This window comes from Dryobates pubescens, chromosome 8, assembly GCF_014839835.1.
Source record: "Dryobates pubescens isolate bDryPub1 chromosome 8, bDryPub1.pri, whole genome shotgun sequence".
Classification (NCBI taxonomy): domain Eukaryota; kingdom Metazoa; phylum Chordata; class Aves; order Piciformes; family Picidae; genus Dryobates; species Dryobates pubescens.
The window spans coordinates 35413941-35431853 of NC_071619.1; the positions used below are offsets into that span (position 1 = coordinate 35413941).

General features: G+C 41.3%; 1 protein-coding gene across 1 annotated transcript in view; it reads left to right on the forward strand.

Annotated features, from left to right (window-relative positions):
• GRAMD1C (GRAM domain containing 1C) overlaps positions 1–17913 on the forward strand; it is a 59671-nt gene that overhangs the window by 35629 nt on the left and 6129 nt on the right. The window contains 7 exon segments of the mRNA XM_054163744.1: positions 900–1018; positions 2185–2305; positions 5662–5824; positions 13692–13838; positions 14622–14740; positions 15958–16100; positions 17777–17880. Of these exon segments, the coding sequence (XP_054019719.1) occupies positions 900–1018; positions 2185–2305; positions 5662–5824; positions 13692–13838; positions 14622–14740; positions 15958–16100; positions 17777–17880 (916 nt within the window).

Genomic DNA, 17913 nt, shown 5'->3' on the forward strand with positions numbered 1-17913 from the left:
CAAAGCTCTGCTAAATCCCAGAACATTATTGCCTTTCTCTTTTCTGTTTTCTTTTTGTTGGTTATCTTTTTTATATTTTATTGTATCCCTTAACAGCTGAAGTGGACTTCGAAACCAGTTGCTTACTTTGCTAATGTGACTTTGTCTTACTGCTTTCACTTCTTAACTTTCCTCATGATCTGAGAGCACTTAAATACATGCAAGTAGCTGTGGGAATTCATGGAGCAGGGCAGAGACACTCTGGAGAAAGAAAGAGTAGCTAGTGGCAAGTCAAGAGCAAAAGCAACTCCCATTTTAAAAAATAAAAGGTTACTTTACAAAATAAGAAAAAAAGGGGTTTCTGGAGCTCTTCCAAAGTGAGGACCTCCTGTTCCACCTTGGCAGCATGGACAGCTGGCTGACCTAGGCACCACTGTCTGTAGCAACTGAAATGCTAGCCTCACGCCATTGGTAAAGCACTCGGAACATCCTTTGGAAACAGGCTTATATCTAGTAAGCAGTTTGTCCAAGATCAAAGAGTGAGTCCTGGCTGTCTACTAGTTAATACTGGTCTTGTGCTGTATGAGATGAAATTCAAGAGCGAGCTACCCCAAAGCCACCTGTGGAAAACATTGGTGACGTGAAGAAGCGAATCGTGGCTACAAGTGTGTGTTTTCTTGGTGGGGGGGAACCCCATCACTTTCTGATGTCTGGTTTTACTGATTGAACAGTGATGGAGTAGACAGGAGTGCATTTCCTCAAAATGCTGAAATCTTATCTTGAAATGTGATATCCAAATGCTTTCAGTCCTTGTCAGAATTGAGGTTAAAGGCTGTGGTGTAATTAAAACTTCTTATTGTTTTACCTTCTGAGCCATACTGTCCCATACTGTAGTTCTTGACTAGCTTCTTTTCTTTCAGCGGCTGACCAAGCAGGAATTCTGGCAGCTGGTGCACCAGAGCTATGGCTCTGAGCTGGGCCTGAACAGCGAGGAGATGGAGAGCTTCCACTCATCATCTGAGGACAATGGGCAGCCTCGGTAAGGAAGGCTATAAAGCTTAGTGAAATACTCAGGGAGAAGCAGTGTCCTCTTTCTTAGAAATTCTTTTTCCAAAACGTTGCTATAGCCTTACCAGGAAGGTTAAGATATGAACTGTGTAAACTGAGCATGTATAAAACTGAATTGTATTCATTGCCTAAAGTAGTAGGTGCACAGCTGAGGCCTCTTAGAGGAGGGTGATGGGAAGACCTTGTTCTCTGTGAATCTGCTTGAGGATATAAGGAGAACAGCTTAAATAGCAACCTTTTTTTCATGATGGCATGTAGTCAGGATCTGTCTGTCAACAATATGGAAGGGCTGAATGAAATGGAGCTGTGTATGCTGTTCAGACACTTTTCCCTCCTCTGTGAAGAATGAAACCCTTGTTCTCCATTTGTCCATGGTATTTTCTTACTTTTATATTGTCTTCAGCTTGAATTAGGAAGCTGGAATAATTTAACTGTATGTGGATTTTTTTAATGATTGCCTTTTTTGTGTGGAAAAAAATATGAACTAATTTCTGAACAGTCTGTCTAATAATGGGACTTATTTTTGTATCTGTAAATAAGTATAGCTCTGCACAATGTAATTTGTCTCTTTTCAAAACTCTCTTTGTCAGAAAAAAAGTCTTAAGTTCGCTGCAAGCTTCATAAGATGTCCTGTTAAAGATTCCCAAGTTGCATGGTTTAGTTGATTAGGTGGTGTTGGATGATAGGTTGGACACAATCTTGAAGGTCTCTTCCAACCTGGTTTATTCTATTCTATTCTTGGGGGAAAAAAGTGCAGTATTCTACAACTCAAATAAGGGTTGCAAGGGGAGGGAAAAAATCATGCCTCAAACTTTCTTAAAACCTTTTATTTTCAAACTTATTCTAAGCTATCTCTTCTTCTTTTGTTGTTGTAATTTATTTATTTTTTGTGTCACAGCACTCACTTTCTCTCTGATTCACCCGTGCTTGCTTTTACTAACCTTATAGTCAGAAGCTGAATCTTCCAAGAGAGTTGGCTAGGGTGAGGAAAATGGCTTGAAAAGATTAATGAGCTGGATGTGGGAAGAATGCATTGGTAGTTTAACAACTGTGGTTTGAAGGTAAAAATCATACTTTAGGAGCTTTCTCAGGTATTTCAGTGCTTATTCTCAAAGATGATCTTTTCTCTTTGGACAGATCTAGCATTTGTGATGATTCTGGAGAAAAAGATGAAAAACTACCTAAACCAACAGGTTTAGTGCAGGAACCCACACTTCAAGCAGAAGGAGAGTCACTCAACAGACACTTGTTGCCAGGAGTAAGTGCTGACACAGCCTTTCTTGATATTTGTAACTGATAAGCATGTATGTTTAACTCGTGTATCTGGAAGCATAGGATGCATGGGGATTCCAACTTCTAAAGAAGCCTAGGAGGTGTTTGCATCAGAAATTTAATATGAATATCTGTGGGTTTCAGGAATCTTTCCTGCATTTGAAAATTGATTAAATTCTGCATAAGAGAATGTCTTTATTGATGTGAGTTTCAGCAACTTCTATCACTAATTCACTGTGTAACCTGGTTACAATGCTGAGGCTTATGCCCTGGTCTTTCCTGCCCTCCTCCCCCCCTTTAAAAATTAACTGTTTTTTCCACCTTCCTGTGTATCATGTGCATTTTTATCCAAGTGCTTTATGAAAGTTACACCTTTGCTTACTTCCAGTGTTTTCTTGCTTGTGGTGTTTGCCATTTTAAAGTACCTCCTTTTATACTGCTGTTTCTCCTATACATGAAGTTTATTAGAGGGTAATTATGCTGTGTTATCCTTGCCTTCAAAGATCAGTTAATCTGCTGTTGTGAATATATGAAAACTTTCTTTTTAGCACTTAAATTTGTGGAAATCTTTCAGGGAAGGGGGAGAAAAAAAGCCACCTCATACTTGATGTGAGTTTTCCCTCCTTGCCTTGGGTGACTACAACTGGACAAGCATGAGTACTTCACTCATGGTGTTGTATGGATTTGTCAATGTGTTTGGTTGGGTGGGAGGGTGCGTGCATTGGCAGCAGTATCTGAGGTGTACACAGTGTCTATAACACAGTTGCTGGGACCTCCTGTGTGTGGCTGTAGTCTTAAAACATTACAGGCATTTCCTCTTGATTAATAGATACCTCAAGGGAAGGATTTTGGAAAGGCAAATGAAGCATTTCTAACACACTTCACTAGGGCTGGAAACCTAACTGCTGTTTCTGCTTTGAAAAATTTGGAGAGGGAAGGAAGGAGATGATTATAATAGTTTTTACTGCCTTATAAATCTTGTGGCTTTTGTCACTTGCTAAAACTGATCTGGAAGTTAAGTAGGTTTTTCATATAGTTGTACTGAAATCCAAATCAATGGCTGGAGACTCATAGCCAGCAACCAATACTGGTGTTTGTCATATGCTAAAAGCTTAGTTAATAGGATGATGAGTATCCTTGATGAAAATTCTAGCAGTATAAACCAAGCTTCTGGTTTTTGTACAGCTGTGAGGGAGGCCTGGGAAGCCTCTGGATGCTGCTGGAATTTGGGCTCTTTGGGAAAACTAAAAAGTCTTCCCAGGTAGCCTTGGTTTGAACTTGTAAGTCATCTTTGCACAAGAACAAGCTATTTAAGAAATAATTGCTCTGTCTGTAAAAGAAGAGTTTTGTTTACCCACTGGGTGCTGCTCCCAGAGATCTCTTGTAGATGCTGCATCTAACTGGGTGTGTTGGTAAGCAATAACATTAGGGGATTTGGTTTGTATGCAGGGAAAAGTGCTAGGATTCTTCCTTGAATAAATTGCCTTTAAAAGGCCCTTTAATTATAGTGTAAAAGTGCAGTCTTGATAAATGTGTAACTCAACTGTTTAGCTTACTGTTTCAGTGTAACTAAAACACATAATGATTGTGTTCAGGTATGTGTCACTTGGTATTTCTCAAGAATGTCAACACTCTCTCCCCAGCCCCAGAATTACAGCATGTTTTGTAGGAGCACAGGGGCAATAGAAGGCAATAGTGCTTAGAATGTATTTATCAAAAAAACATCACAGTGGTTACACAAAACACAGTTAAACACCTTCTGGAGACTAGAGGGAAACATATTTAACCTCTCCTTTACTGCTCTGATAGACAAAGTAAGTCCCAAAGCTTGCTCTTCAGGGGAAGATCTGAACTATTGGAGGGGTTGACTGCACTACTTGTTCTGTCTTGGCAAAAGTATTGTCAGTAGCTGTCCACAGTGGACTAAAGAAAGTCCATCTAACAGCAGTCCTAGAATAGAATACATAGAATAAACCAGGTTGGAAGAGACCTTCAAGATCATTGCATCCAACCCATCAACCAATCCAACAACTAAACAACTAGCCCGTGGCACCAAGCACCCCATCAAGTCTTCTCCTGAAAACCTCCAATGATGGCGACTCCACCACCTCCCCAGGCAGCCCATTCCAATGGGCAATCACTCTCTCTGTATAGAACTTTTTCCTAACATCCAGCCTAAACCTCCCCTGGTGCAGCCTGAGACTGTGTCCTCTTGTTCTGGTACTGCCTGCCTGGGAGAAGAGACCAACATCCGTCTGTCTACAACCTCCCTTCAGGTAGTTGTAGAGAGTAATAAGGTCACCCCTGAGTCTCCTCTTCTCCAGGCTAAGCAACCCCAGCTCCCTCAGCCTCTCCTTGTAGGGCTTGTGTTCCAAACCCCTCACCAACTTTGTTGCTCTTCTCTGGACTCGTTCCAGCAAGTCAACATCCTTCCTAAACTGAGGGGCCCAGAACTGGACACAGTACTCGAGGCGCGGCCTAACCAGTGCAGCGTAGAGGGGCACAATGACCTCATGGCTTGTCTGCTTCTCTAAATGCAGTTTGTCTCAATGTGGGAACCACCTTTATTGCTTGTGTGTTCAGCCATCTTCTTGCCTTCACCCCTTGTATGGGAGAGGCCTTCCAGTCCCAGAGTGTGCTGTTCACAGACTAAAACCCAGAAAAGCCTTGGTCCAGCTTAGCAGTACTGCTCTAGCTCAGAAGAAGAAATTACACATCTTTAATGCTAGCTCACAGATCTTAACGTCATTACTCTTTAGTGGAAAGAAACAAACAAATCAGCAAAAACCTAAACTGAGAATCCCCCATGACCCAAACCTCAAACACACCCCACCACATGTATTAAAGATGGCAAGTGATACTCCATTGCTTTATTTCTTAGAGAGTACTATTTTATAGGTAGAATGGCTCTAGACAGTGTTTTAAGGTATGCGTTTGGGGTCTTTTTTGTACATGGAGTGGGGTTTGTTTTTTGTGGTGTTCATGGCTTTTTTGTCAGTGTAGTGGAGCTCTACAAAACAAGAACACCTTTCAAATACATCACTAGGATAATCTAATCTTGCTGAAAAAGGGAGGCTCTGCCTGTTTCATTGTACTTCCTCTTGTGATTGCTGGATGCCATGCTAAACTGTTAGGGGAACAAATAATCTGATCAATAGAGAGTAAATACTATGTCAGGTTATTGACTTTATAAATGCTAGTGTTAATGCAAAGAAGGGAACCAAACTCTGTTGGTGAATGCAGGGGGACTGGATGGGGAGTAAGCTGTCCCTCTGAGTATAACAATACAGTTAAGTAAGTCTGTTATTACCCATGCTTTTTTTTTTCTCTTGCTTATTTTAGGTGGAGGAGTCCTCAACTGAGAAGCAAATGAAGAAGAGCCCTCTTCCCTCTCCAGAACGAAAACCTGTTAAGCTAGTTAGAAGCAGGTCTTTGGAAAAGTCCTTGGACCTGAATGAGAATGAAAATCTTCCAGAGAAGAGCAGTGCCTCGGACAGTGAAGAAGGTAAATCACTTAGGTTGTCTTGCAGATCTCAAGCTTGGAGTTTCATCTCACTTTTGGAGCAAGTTAGAGAACTTTCTGATCTTATGAAACTTATTTGCTGATTTGTTTTGTGGAAACAGCAGCAATAACATTTTTATACCTCCCTGAGTTTCTAGGAGGAAGGAAAAAAGGTGTTTGTTGGGGGTGTTTAGAATGAAAACAAATTGTGGTTTTGCTTTTTCTCCTTTGAATAGAGAGATGCTAACAGCTTAAACTAAAGAGAAAAGTTTCTTGACAATGTGGTGCTGTTTGTTCCCTTCTGTGCTCTCACAGGTGTTTAAAAAAATCTCTTTCCTGTTTTTTCACTTCTTGGCAACTGAGGGAAAACATTTCAGGCTGTTCTCCAGATTTTTGAATGATTTCTCCAACCCTCCCCATCTCTCCTTCTTTACACTTCTACTTTCTTAAGGCATTTGGGCTTCAGTGTTATTGTTGGAGTAAACTGAGGAACTCGCTGAAAGTTCAGGCAAGACAACTTCTCCACTTTCAGGAGTGGTTTGCATATTGTGAATCAGTTCTGAAGGTGAAAAACCATAGCATCCCTTGGAGCAGATTACACTTTGTCCACAGAGTTTGTATTTTAATGGATCCTAATACAGCATCCTCATAACTTGTACCTTCTCATCTTGGACTGGGTAGTGAGGAACTCTGATACCAGAGTAGGGTAGTGGTTGTAACTTGGTTATTATTCCTTTGCTCAGCTTAGGAGAGAAGTGTTGCTGTATGTTTCATAGTGGTTTTGGTATAAGCATTTTTTTCTATGTTCTGGGGAGAGAGTAAGGCCAAAACATGCCTTCTACACAGACTGCATAACAGTGAGGTTTGTGCTGAGGTCTGTGGGTGCTTGTTCTCTGGTCCCACAGTAACCCCTGACAAGTTCTCACTCTCTTAAGGTGAGCTTTTCACTTTCTGCAGGGACTCTTTCTGTTCCAAAGGGCCATAGTCATTCCAACAGCTCACTGAAGTTGTGGTGGATATTCTGTTCCCACAGTTTTGGATGCTGTAAACACCTTTAAAATGATTGTTTTTCTCAATCTGGATTGGTTCCAAAGTTGTATGGTGGTGTGCAAATGAAAGACAGAACAGCTCAACAGCAGTGTGCTCAGTAGCAGCTGAATGTTTCTTTCATATGCGAAAGAGGTGATTTTTCATCACCTGTTGGCCAGCATAGAACAGTTTGTTTAACTGAAGCCAGTCCATAATCTGATCGAGAATCTTTTCATCCCATCCTTTCAAACAAAGTTGGCAAATGAAGTTGTTTACAGGTATGGTGTTGGGATCACTGAGGTGTCCAGGAAAGCTTTCAAAGTCATGTATTGAATTGGCCACCTGCAAGTTGTGGTTGTTGCCTGAGGATATACTTTTATATTTGGCTAACTTGCCTTTTGCTCATCCATTCTGCTTCTATGTTTGCTTCAGTTCAGATTCTACTCCATGCATGTCAGGTTGTAGCATTTTTGTGACTATGCCTACCTGACTAGGCTGCTGTTGATGCCATACTTCTACACCTTAAGCCTCACAGATGCTTTACACATGCATATCTCTTAAGTCAGCAGAGAGTTTTGGCCTTTGAATGTTTTCAGTATCTTGCAGTTTTCCTTTCCTCTTAGTACCACATGTCTCTCTTGTCTCCTCACAGCAAAGGTCTCCAATGAAACTGACTGCAAATAGTTCTGTGGTCTTTCTTACTGCTGTCTGCCTAAACAATAGCAGTAAATGCTCCCTGTCATCCTTGCCTTGTCGATGTTGGCTAAAAAGAGCATATTAAACTGGAGATGTCCCTTTGATAAAAAGAAAACTGACTTCATGGAGCTTTATTTCTCCTCCCTTCCCCAAGAGTAGTCTTTTTTAATTCAGGACAGGATTTTCTAGTCCTACAACATTTTTTGTTGTTGTTTTTTTTCCTCTCAGATTCCCATCTTTGTGCTTAGAATGTGGTGGGTGGTTTTTTTCCCTTCTGTTTCACTGTTTTCTGTTTCAGCTGCCCCATACTCTTTACAAGGTGAATGCCTTCACGCAAATAAAACCAGCTTTCCTACGTGGCAAAGGTTTACCCATGCGATTAATTTCATTTGTCCTCTGGCTCATACTCAGCCTGCCAGTGGAGGTGTCCTGGTATATAAGGTGAGGGCCAAGCTCAGGACTGTTTTTCTCCAGGCTCACCTGACACCCAAAGCTGGACTGCCAAAGCCTTAGCAGCAGTAGTTCCTTTGCCCTAAGCACTTCTCACTTGGGAAGGATCACAGAATAGTTAGGGTTGGAAGGGATCTCTGGAAGTCACGTCCAACCCCCCGCCAAAGCAGGATCAGCTTTGTCACACATTAACATGTCCAGGCCGGTCTTGAAAGTTTCTGAAGACAACGACTCCACAGCCTTTCTGGGTAGCCTCTTCCAGTGCCCTGTCACCCTTACAATAAAGAATTTTTTGCTCATGTTGAGAGAGAACTTCCTGTGTTCCAGTTTGTATCCATTGCCCCTTGTCCTATCACAGAACACCTCTGAAAGAGACTGGTCCCTTCTGGACAGCTGTACTTCAGGTATTTATGAACATTAACAAGATCGTCTTTCAGTCTTCTCCAGACTAAACAGCCCCAGGTCTCTCAGCCTTTGCTCAAAAGACAGATGTTCAGTCCTTTAATCATCCATGTAGCCCTCTGTTGGACTCTCTCTAGTAGTTCCTTGTCCCTCTTGAACTGGGGAGCCCAGAAGTGAGCACAGTACTCCAGATGTAGGCTGGGGAGTGTACATCTCGCTATGCATCGCTGGCCTGTTGACCTGCATCTTGGGGCTTCTGTTCAGTTTTGTAAGTTAAGAGTATAAATCTTAAGCTATGACAAGCGTTCAGATATGCTAAAAATTTAGTATCTGTAGTCTTGCTTCTAAATTTTAGAAAACAAATTTCAATTGAAGCACAGAATGTATTTCCAAAATACAGCCAGAAGAATCTGAATATCCTCAGATTACTCTTGTGTGCATAAGGTTTTCTTTGTTTGCTTGTTGGATTTTTGGTTTGTTGTTGGTTTTTTATTATTATTATTCTTTGGGGGTTTGTTTTGTTATTTGGAGGCTTGGTGCTTAGGGCATGTTTTTTTTCCCCCAACTTTTTGTTTGTTTGGTTTTTGTTGTTTTCTTCAATGACACCCTTCAGCAGCATACAGTACTTCAAAGAAAGAAGAAAAGGATGAAGCAGGAAAGTAGAAGAGTCCTTTTTTTGTTAGAAAGCTTTATTGTATATATTTACTGCATATTTAGAATACATAGACTACATAAAATAAACCAGGTTGGAAGAGACCTTCAAGATCACCGCGTCCAACCCATCAACCAATCAAACACCACCCAAACAACTAACCCACGGCACCTGATCTCCTTGCATAATTCAACAGGCTTACTGTGTTTGTTTTGTTTGTACCAATAACCACCTTAAACATGTAGTCCCTGGAGGTGTTCAAGAGGGGACTGGACGGGGCACTTGAAGCCATGCTTTAGTTAGTTATGAGGTGTTGGGTGACAGGTTGGACTCGATGATCTCTGAGGTCTTTTCCAACCTTATTGATTCTGTGATAGTATAACTGCTTGCACCATAGTACTTTGAGATGGGTACAGTGGTGGCTTGACTTTTCTTGTAGATAGGGATCTGTGGGACAGAAAATGAAATACAGGATGGCTGAAATGAATTCAGCCCTGATTGCTCGATTGTTTGGTTTTTTGGTTCTATGGGTGGGTTGGTTTGGTTTTTGTTTGGTTGAGTTGTCTTATTAGGGCATTTTTGGGTGGGGGGCTTTTTTTTGTCTCACAGGAGACAATTTTGGTTATGCAGTGTATGTAAGGAAGAGTACCAATGTTACCTTGTTGACATTTTAAACAAAATACCGAAAACATGTATTTTGTTGAACATACAACTACCAATTACTTGTTGCTTTGTGGTCTGGAGCAAGTATGTTTGAATTATCTAAAGCAGAAGGCATAAGTTTGTGGTTTTTATCTTGTGCACTGGAGGAAGCTGGCATTGTCACAATACTTAGTACTTCCCCAAGCTAATTTCATACTTAGTCGTTTACAGGAAAGTGCTTTGGTGATGGTTAATATTGCCGAGGCAGACTTTAAATGCCTGGAATATGTTCACTCTAGGAATTAGTTTTAAAGACTTGATTTCAGTTGTATCTGGTTAAAGGCTTCTACCTGCATGTTCTTCACACAATGTGCAATTTTTTCCCCATCCCTGGTGACACAGAAATCCTCATTAGTGCCAAGATTTGCATACATCCATTTATTTTTTTTTTCCTCCTGATCCTCCCCCAAGTCTGTGGAGTGGAAAAATCAACCCTCTTATTAATTTGTTAGCCTCTGCTCTTATCAGTTCAGCTTTCTTAATTTTCTTGTGGTATGTGTGTTTAGCTTTGAGCTATTGGTTATTAATGGGAATGTAAAGAAAATGTTGGGGTTTCCTGGTTCTTCCCCTCACCACCCTACTCAGTTTCCTACCTCTTCTTGCACTGCAGATGTGTTCAAACCTCTGCAATCACTGCTGCATAATGGTATTACGTTCAAACATTATTTCACAGCTTGCCTTGCAGTAATGAAAATGACCTTATGAAGTGCAAGACAACAGTGGGGGAGGGAACAGACTTGCTGTCTTCAGGCTGAACCAGAACACTCTGGCTAACATATTTACTTACTTTTTGAGTCCTTAGGGATCCTAACCTAAAGTGAGAAGATCATACAGTAGCCCAAATCGGTTTATTTCGGCTAAGAATTAGTGGTGGATAACTGTACTGATATTAAAAGTTAATGAGTTAGAATGATACCTAAGTACCTGCACAAAATATTTTGTTCATAAAGGTATTTCTAAGCTACTCCTAAGTAAAATGCTTGATGTTGGTCTGGAATGGAAATAAGTAGAAGTCGGGTAGGTTTACCTTTGTGAGTTAAACCACACAGACAAACATGCATATTTGTAGCAGAGGCAAGTGGTCAAAGCTTTCTGTTCTGTTCAAATTGCAAGCAGGAAAACTGTACACTTAGTCTTTGCCATGCCACTGCTTCTACCTACTGCTTCATCTAGGATTTCTACAGATCAGCTGTGAGAAGCTCAGATGGAAGTGGCTTGAAGCTTGTCATGCAGCAGTCTGTTTTCAGAAATGGGAAACTCGGCAGCACCCGTACATACACGCACCTTCTGGAGCTGTCACCTGAAATACTTCCTAGCAGAACATTCCTGATAGAATCCTAGCATCTGAAATGGCATAGTATATCATAGAATCAATAAGGTTGGAAGAGACTTCAAAGATCATCAAGTCCAACCTGTCACCCCAACACCTCATGGCTACTGAACCATGGCACCAAGTGCCACATCCAGTCCTCTCTTGAACACCTCCAGGGACGGTGACTCCACCACCTCCCTGGGCAGCACATTCCAATGGCTAACGACTCTGAAGAACTTTCTCCTCACCTTGAGCCTAAACTTCCCCTATCAGCCCAGTGTCAGCTTGGATTTTCTGAAAATACTGCTTTCTGTGATTTTTTAAAAACAAACAAAACCCTACATGTTTGTTTCCTTGGTCCAAGAGCTGAGAGGCATTGTAAGTAGAAACGCTTCTCAGTAGGTACTCTTCTGCACTTGTAATTTCATTGAATATTTAATCATGAGAGACATGATTAAATAGGAGTAGTCTTAAGGAAATCAGCTAATAAGGATTTTCATATAGACCCATGCATGCTTTTGCTTAAGGCTCAGTACAAGAACAAACTTTATGCTTGAAGAGTAAAATAGCTCAGAAGCGAAGTTTGCACATTAAGGTAATAATAATGCATGGGGTTTGTGCACATCATAAGTTGCTGTGGCTTACTGAATTACCTTGCATCAGCAGAAACCTAGAATCTGTCCTCAGGCATTTCAGGTGAATGTAAAGGTTGTGTCCTTTAGCTAAGCCTCACTGGGGCAAAGGTAACTTGTACTATCTTGTATTTGTTAATATCTATACAAACAGCTGTCAAAGCTTATCTCATGCACAGTGACTTGATTATGCCTGGGTCTAAGTAAATTTTTTTTAATTCATTTTTTTTAGTGGTAGCAGATTCCTTGTACATGTCAAGGTCCAGCTGAGTAATACTCAACCAGAGTAACCAGGTTTGAATTACCTGATATCTGACACCATGTGTGCTAGCTTATGCACAGTAGGCAAAGTGGATGTCAGCACCAATATGTGAAGCTTCCTGTCTCCTGGTGAAAGAGAGAAATTGGGGAGTGCACTCTGAAAGGCGAGATCTGGAATGTTGAGGACTTGTTAGCTGAAATCAGACTTCATGGTTCCCCTGGACTGCCTTTTGCTGAAATTGGTTTCAGCTCTCAGGGGATACAGTGGGCACAAGATGGAAAAGCAGGTTCAATTTCTAGGTTCCCACAATGTTTCAGCACAGCGGAATCTGTATTCTAGCATGTAATGATTGCATATTGGCTAGGTAAATAGACCTCTTAAAATACATGCTTTCTCTGTCCTACCTCATAATTGTATAGACTCACAGCTGTGTAAGTAGAACATGGCGTGGGAAGGAAGTTGACTTCTTGTGCAGGGACAAAAATGTGGCACTCATGCTTCAGCTCTGGGGTCCTGCGCCGAAACCTGATTAGGTCAGTTTGGAGGCAGATGTGTGACAGGGACTTTGAGGAAGCTAAAAGCAGCACTTGAGGGAGAGCCTGCTTAGAGTCAAGAGTTGGATTTTGTTGGGGACTGTGTAGGTGTTCAGTTGCTGCATTTCCATTTACCAATACTGACTGCTCCCAAGCAGTGATGTTTTAAGTGCTGTAACCTTAGCCTATGGGCAACTTGTCAACTATGGCTTTGCGTTGGTGGCTGGCACTGACCTTTGCTAACTGAGCATTCATCTGGATCAGTTGAATGGTTAGGCATCTCACTTCTGTCTTGCTTCTGCAAGGTTTGCTTTCAGTCTTTTTAATTTTTTTCCTTTTCTATTTCTTTATTTTTCTTTTGGTAATGTGTAAGAGCATTGGGTGTGTTAGTTGGTTTTAGTAGTTATAGCTTACAATGGACTTGTTGCTAAAGCATAAGCAGATTGAGTTGAGGTTGGCATACAAAACTGCTTGCCCTCTAGGATTATAATTCTGTCCCTTATCTCTTGCAAGAGTGCCTGAAACAACCATGAAGCTGAGTCATGCCAGCAACCAACAAGAGCAGAAATAGCAAAGTTACAGCCACAAAACGTCACTGGGATGCTTGTTTGTGGTTTTGAAGTAGAAGGTGGCAATAAGCATCTTTTCAGAACTGCAAAACCAAAACAGGGTATACACCTCTTGCCATTCTTCTTATAGGTATGAAGGGAGCAACAGTTTGTTTGGGAATCTACCTGGTCCCTTCAACTGTGGACACTACCAGTGTTACAGATGTTAAAAGCACAGTTCTGAAACTAACCACAGGAAAGAAGCAGTGTCCTGCTTGCTCTGTACATGTCCTTCGTGCAATAATCACTCACATTAACAGAGGTTATGTTAACTCTTTGTCTTCCCCAGTGTTTCCTATAGGTTTAGTAGCTTACTCAAGCAAAACTGCAGGGATGAGACTTTGTGATGTTGATCTATCAATTTGTTTGCACAGGGAAGTGGCGGGCATGTCTGAAAACCCACTTTGGACTTTGCTTCTGAAGACAACCTACCTGCCAAATCGTGTGGTGCTATCACTAGGGGGGTTCTGAGAGAGAACAAATACTGATGCAAGTTTGGGAAGGATGCAAATTGGAATAAAGCTTAGATTATTAGAAATTTTTTTTCATGACACTGTTCTGTTTTTAACCTGATCTCTCTGCCTTGCCTTAGCAGTGAAGGAGACTGCCTCTGAGAATGATCTCTATGGGAGACTTTTTATAAACAGAGTTTATCACATCACTGCAGACAAGATGTTTGAAATCCTGTTCACCAATTCTCACTTCATGCAGAGGTTTCTCAGTTCCAGGAGTATAGTAGGTAATGTACTTTTCTCCCTTCTGTGTTGCAGACTATCCTGAAATTTTCAGCTTCTGAGAAATGTTATAGGGCTAAGTTGAATTTTGAGGTAATTAAGGTTCTCCTTGCTTTAAAATAGGTTTGAACCTTCAGACTTCCACTATGAGAGAATATATTTAAAGCTAGCCCATTGTTTCTGTAGGTCAGTAACATTTTGGAGTAAAAACCTCATTTCAGTGCAGCACAAAACTGCACCTTCATGCCTGAATTTTGGGTAAGCTATTAAACTGATGCATTCTGTGGGGGATTTCTGGTTATCTTGTGTCCCAGGAATAGTGAACTGTGTATAGCTAACAGGCAGGCAAAATGATTGCGTCCTCCTAAACGATACTCATAGGCTTTAATTTTCTGGATGAGTAAATTTTATTCACTGAGATCATAAGGACCCAAAATTAAGTCAAAAATTGTATTTATTCAGTGTCAACTTGGAAGGCAAAGTGGCAAAAGGTTTTGATAATGCTAAGTGAATCTATTCAGCTTTTAAGTAGATGGGAAATGACATTTTCATTTGTTTGCTTGCTTTTCTCCCCATTGTCTTTTCCAGTACACTCAAATTCAGCTACTTGGTGCCTCACCTTTGCCCATATGTGTATTACTATTTTTCCCCTCTTCCTGCAAAAGCCCTAGCCATCTAGAAGCAGTTTTCTATCTCTTCCCATTGCTGTTCTTAATCTGCTATGAAAGGGCAGAAATAATGCCTTTTAGGTAACCTGAATGTGAGCTTTTGCATAATTTCTCACCTAGATGCTGTATCAACCCCTTGGAACCGAGATTCCAGTGGCAATCAGTTGAGAACTTTGACTTACACTGTAACAATTAACAATCCACTTTGTGGGAAGTTCACAACTGCAACTGAAAAGCAGGTACTGTGTGTGTGTCTGTCTGTCTGGTGCCCTTTAAAGCCAGGTCAGCTCTGTGAGCTGGTGGAGATCTGACTAGTGTGGATTTACAGTTTAAATGTATTGTCTCTGAGGATAACTTGCTGCCCCTCTCACTGTTAGTGAGCAAATGCTGATGAAATCAGAGGGGCTTTCTATGCTGTCTACCTTTTTAAAATGGCTGTAAAATTCTCCCACAAAATCTGTGGAGAAGAGTATTAACATCTCTTACAAATTGAGGGGGTGAAAAGATGCAGTAAAATGCTTTCGGTGTCCACTTCTGGGCCCCAGTATGAGACAGATTCCAGGGAAGGGCCACTAAGAATCACAGAATTATCCAGGTTGGAAAAGACCTTCACCCAGCACCATCTAATCAACTAAACCATGGCACTAAGTTCCCCATCCAGTCTTATTTTAAACACTTCCAGGGATGGTGACTCCTGATTAAGAGACTGGAGCACCTTGTATGAGAAACAGCTGAGAGCTGTGACTCTTGAGCTTGGAGAAGAGAATGCTCAGAGGATCTTAAGATGTGTATAAGTAGCTGAAGGGAGGGTACAAAGAATGGCTAGGCCTTTACCACCTCTTTCAATGGTGTCCAGTGACAGGATCAGCTGGGCACAAAGTGAAACACAGTGGTTCCCTCTGAACATCAGGAAACATTTTTATTTTTTTTTACTGTGAAGGTGATGGAGTACTGGAAAAGGTTGTTTGCAGAGATTGTGGTATCTCCTTCCTTGGAGATTTTGGAAAGCCATATGGGCATGCTCTTGGGCAACCAGCTGTCGCTGTGTCCTTCCTTCAGCAGATTTCTTGGATAAGATGACCACCTGAGGTGTCTTCCAATCTCAACCATTCTGTGTTTCTGATTTGGGAAAGTCTCATAGGTCATCCTTAAACAAGAGCTGTGGTTGTGAGTCAGTGGCCAGCCTTGCATCTGGTACTTCGCATGGCAATGGAGAAATACTGCTGTGGCTTGTGTTGACTGTAGTGAGAGACATCTTCTCTTTTGCCACCTCATCTCTCCTTGCAATTCTTACTGTGCATTTATTGTGGTTGTCCCGGCTTTGTCCTTGCTCTAGTTCACTTGGAATTGATTGACCTAGCCCTAGGGATTCAGGCAGAAAGATAACAAACAAAACCCCCAAACAAACATCCAATAAATCAGGTGTAATGAATATTTGTGTTGTCTTTTACGGTAGATCCTGCATAAGCAGAGCCAGAAAGGTCAGTCTTACCAGGTGGATGCTGAGGTACTGACCCACGATGTCCCCTACCACGATTATTTCTATACTGTGAACAGATACTGCATCAGCCGCACATCCAGTCACAAGTGCCGGTTACGGTGAGCCTGGGGCCGGTGCACGATGGGAGGGGAGAAGCCAAGGCATGTATGATACCAGTTGAAGCATAGAGAAGGTCATTTTCTCTTGAAGTTGGGGATCTCTTCTGATTTTTCACCATGGTTTATTTCTTGTCATAGGCTTGCTGTACTTAGATCTCACTGATTCAGTGAGGAATGAACTCTTACGTTGACTTTACAAGACAGAATTTATCTCCAAGACTGAACTGGGTTCTGACGAACCTTGCATTTTTGAGTGCAGCTGTGGCAGTAGATAACCTGAACTGCCTGCTGTGGTACAGGAGATGCTTTGTTACAAGGTTTCCCAGGTGCTCTTGAAGGGGAGGTTGATTTCACAGGAAGTTAAAGGGAAGATAGCATACCTGCTTTTGCAGAGGGGGGTACTCAAGTGAATCAGATTTCATTATTTAACTCCACCTAGATAGAAGAATCTTCACTTCACTTCCCTCTCTAATTTATTGAAAATGCCTGAAGTTACCATGTTCTGTGTTGGTGCATTTGTGTGGCTTTTTGGCTATCCAATCCTTGGTAGTTTTTGTGTTGTCTTTAGTAAGATCTTCATCAGTACCCAGAAAAGATAAACAAGCCTGGATTTTATTTTGGCTTATCTCAGGCTGTGCTGAAGACTTTGTCTCTACTGGCAGAAGTGAAAGAAGGTCCTTGAACAATTGTTCTAGATGATTGGAGTTTTTATTGGGGGGGGGTGGGCGTGGGGGTGGTTCAGAGTGAGTCCTTCTTCCTCTTTGAAGGGATATATATGTTTTATTTGAGACATGTGGCAACTGTAGGGTAAGAGCAAAAGCCCTAGGTTTCAGTAGGGTGCACAGAGCATGCACTTACAGAACAGAAGGTGCATGGTGGTGTTCATTTACTCTACTATATTGTTTAAAATGGCTCCAAAACTCTTTGAAAAGTGCTGGTTTGTTAGTCTGGAAACACCATGCACTTATGTTAATTTGGATTATTATTACTTGAAAACACTGGGAAAAGTGTATTCTAGTACAGTTTTTGTTCTTGACTTAGTCACCAAGTGCTGTGACTTAAAGGACAAAAGGGTAAATCTATGACTTTATGAAGAGCTTTGCGATTAATGGTGTAGAATCCTTTGGAAGATTAACAACTACAAGTCATTTCTATTCTGGAAGCGCTGTTGATCAGTTTCATCTGGGGAGTACAAGGCCAGAATGTCACTTCCCCTCTGTCTTGCTCATAGAGAGAAATTTTAACTTCTGTCTGTTTGAAATAGGATCTGAGCACTTTGTGCATGGGTGGTGATAATGAATTTCACCTGATGCCACTGCAGTGCCCATGTTTACATCACGTGTACACATACAGAGTAAAAAGCAGAACTTCATGATCTGAAAGCCTAAAACCAGTTTTAAACATATGTTGAAATGAGAACACTTCATAGAAGATAAATTCTTTGCTAGTCTGAGTCTGAAGGAAAACACTTCAAGATTGTTTCCCATAATTTGGACATTGAGATCTCCTAAGGTTTGAGCTAGGTATGCTTTCTTTGCTGCTATCTGTCTTTTACCTTGCTTTAGTGTAAGTGCTTCCCAAGTGGAAAGCTAAGGCAGTTCCAGTTGGTATTTCAGAGTATGGAAGTCTCTGCTACCTAGAAGAGCACTCTTTCACTATTGTGTTCTGTTTGTTAGGGTTTCTGCAGAAGTGAAGTACAGAAAACAGCCTTGGGGCCTTGTCAAGTCTGTAATTGAGAAGAATACCTGGGGAGGAATACAGGAAAACTTCAAACAACTTGGTAAGGCATTTTGTTCTTTGTGCTGGAGCAAGG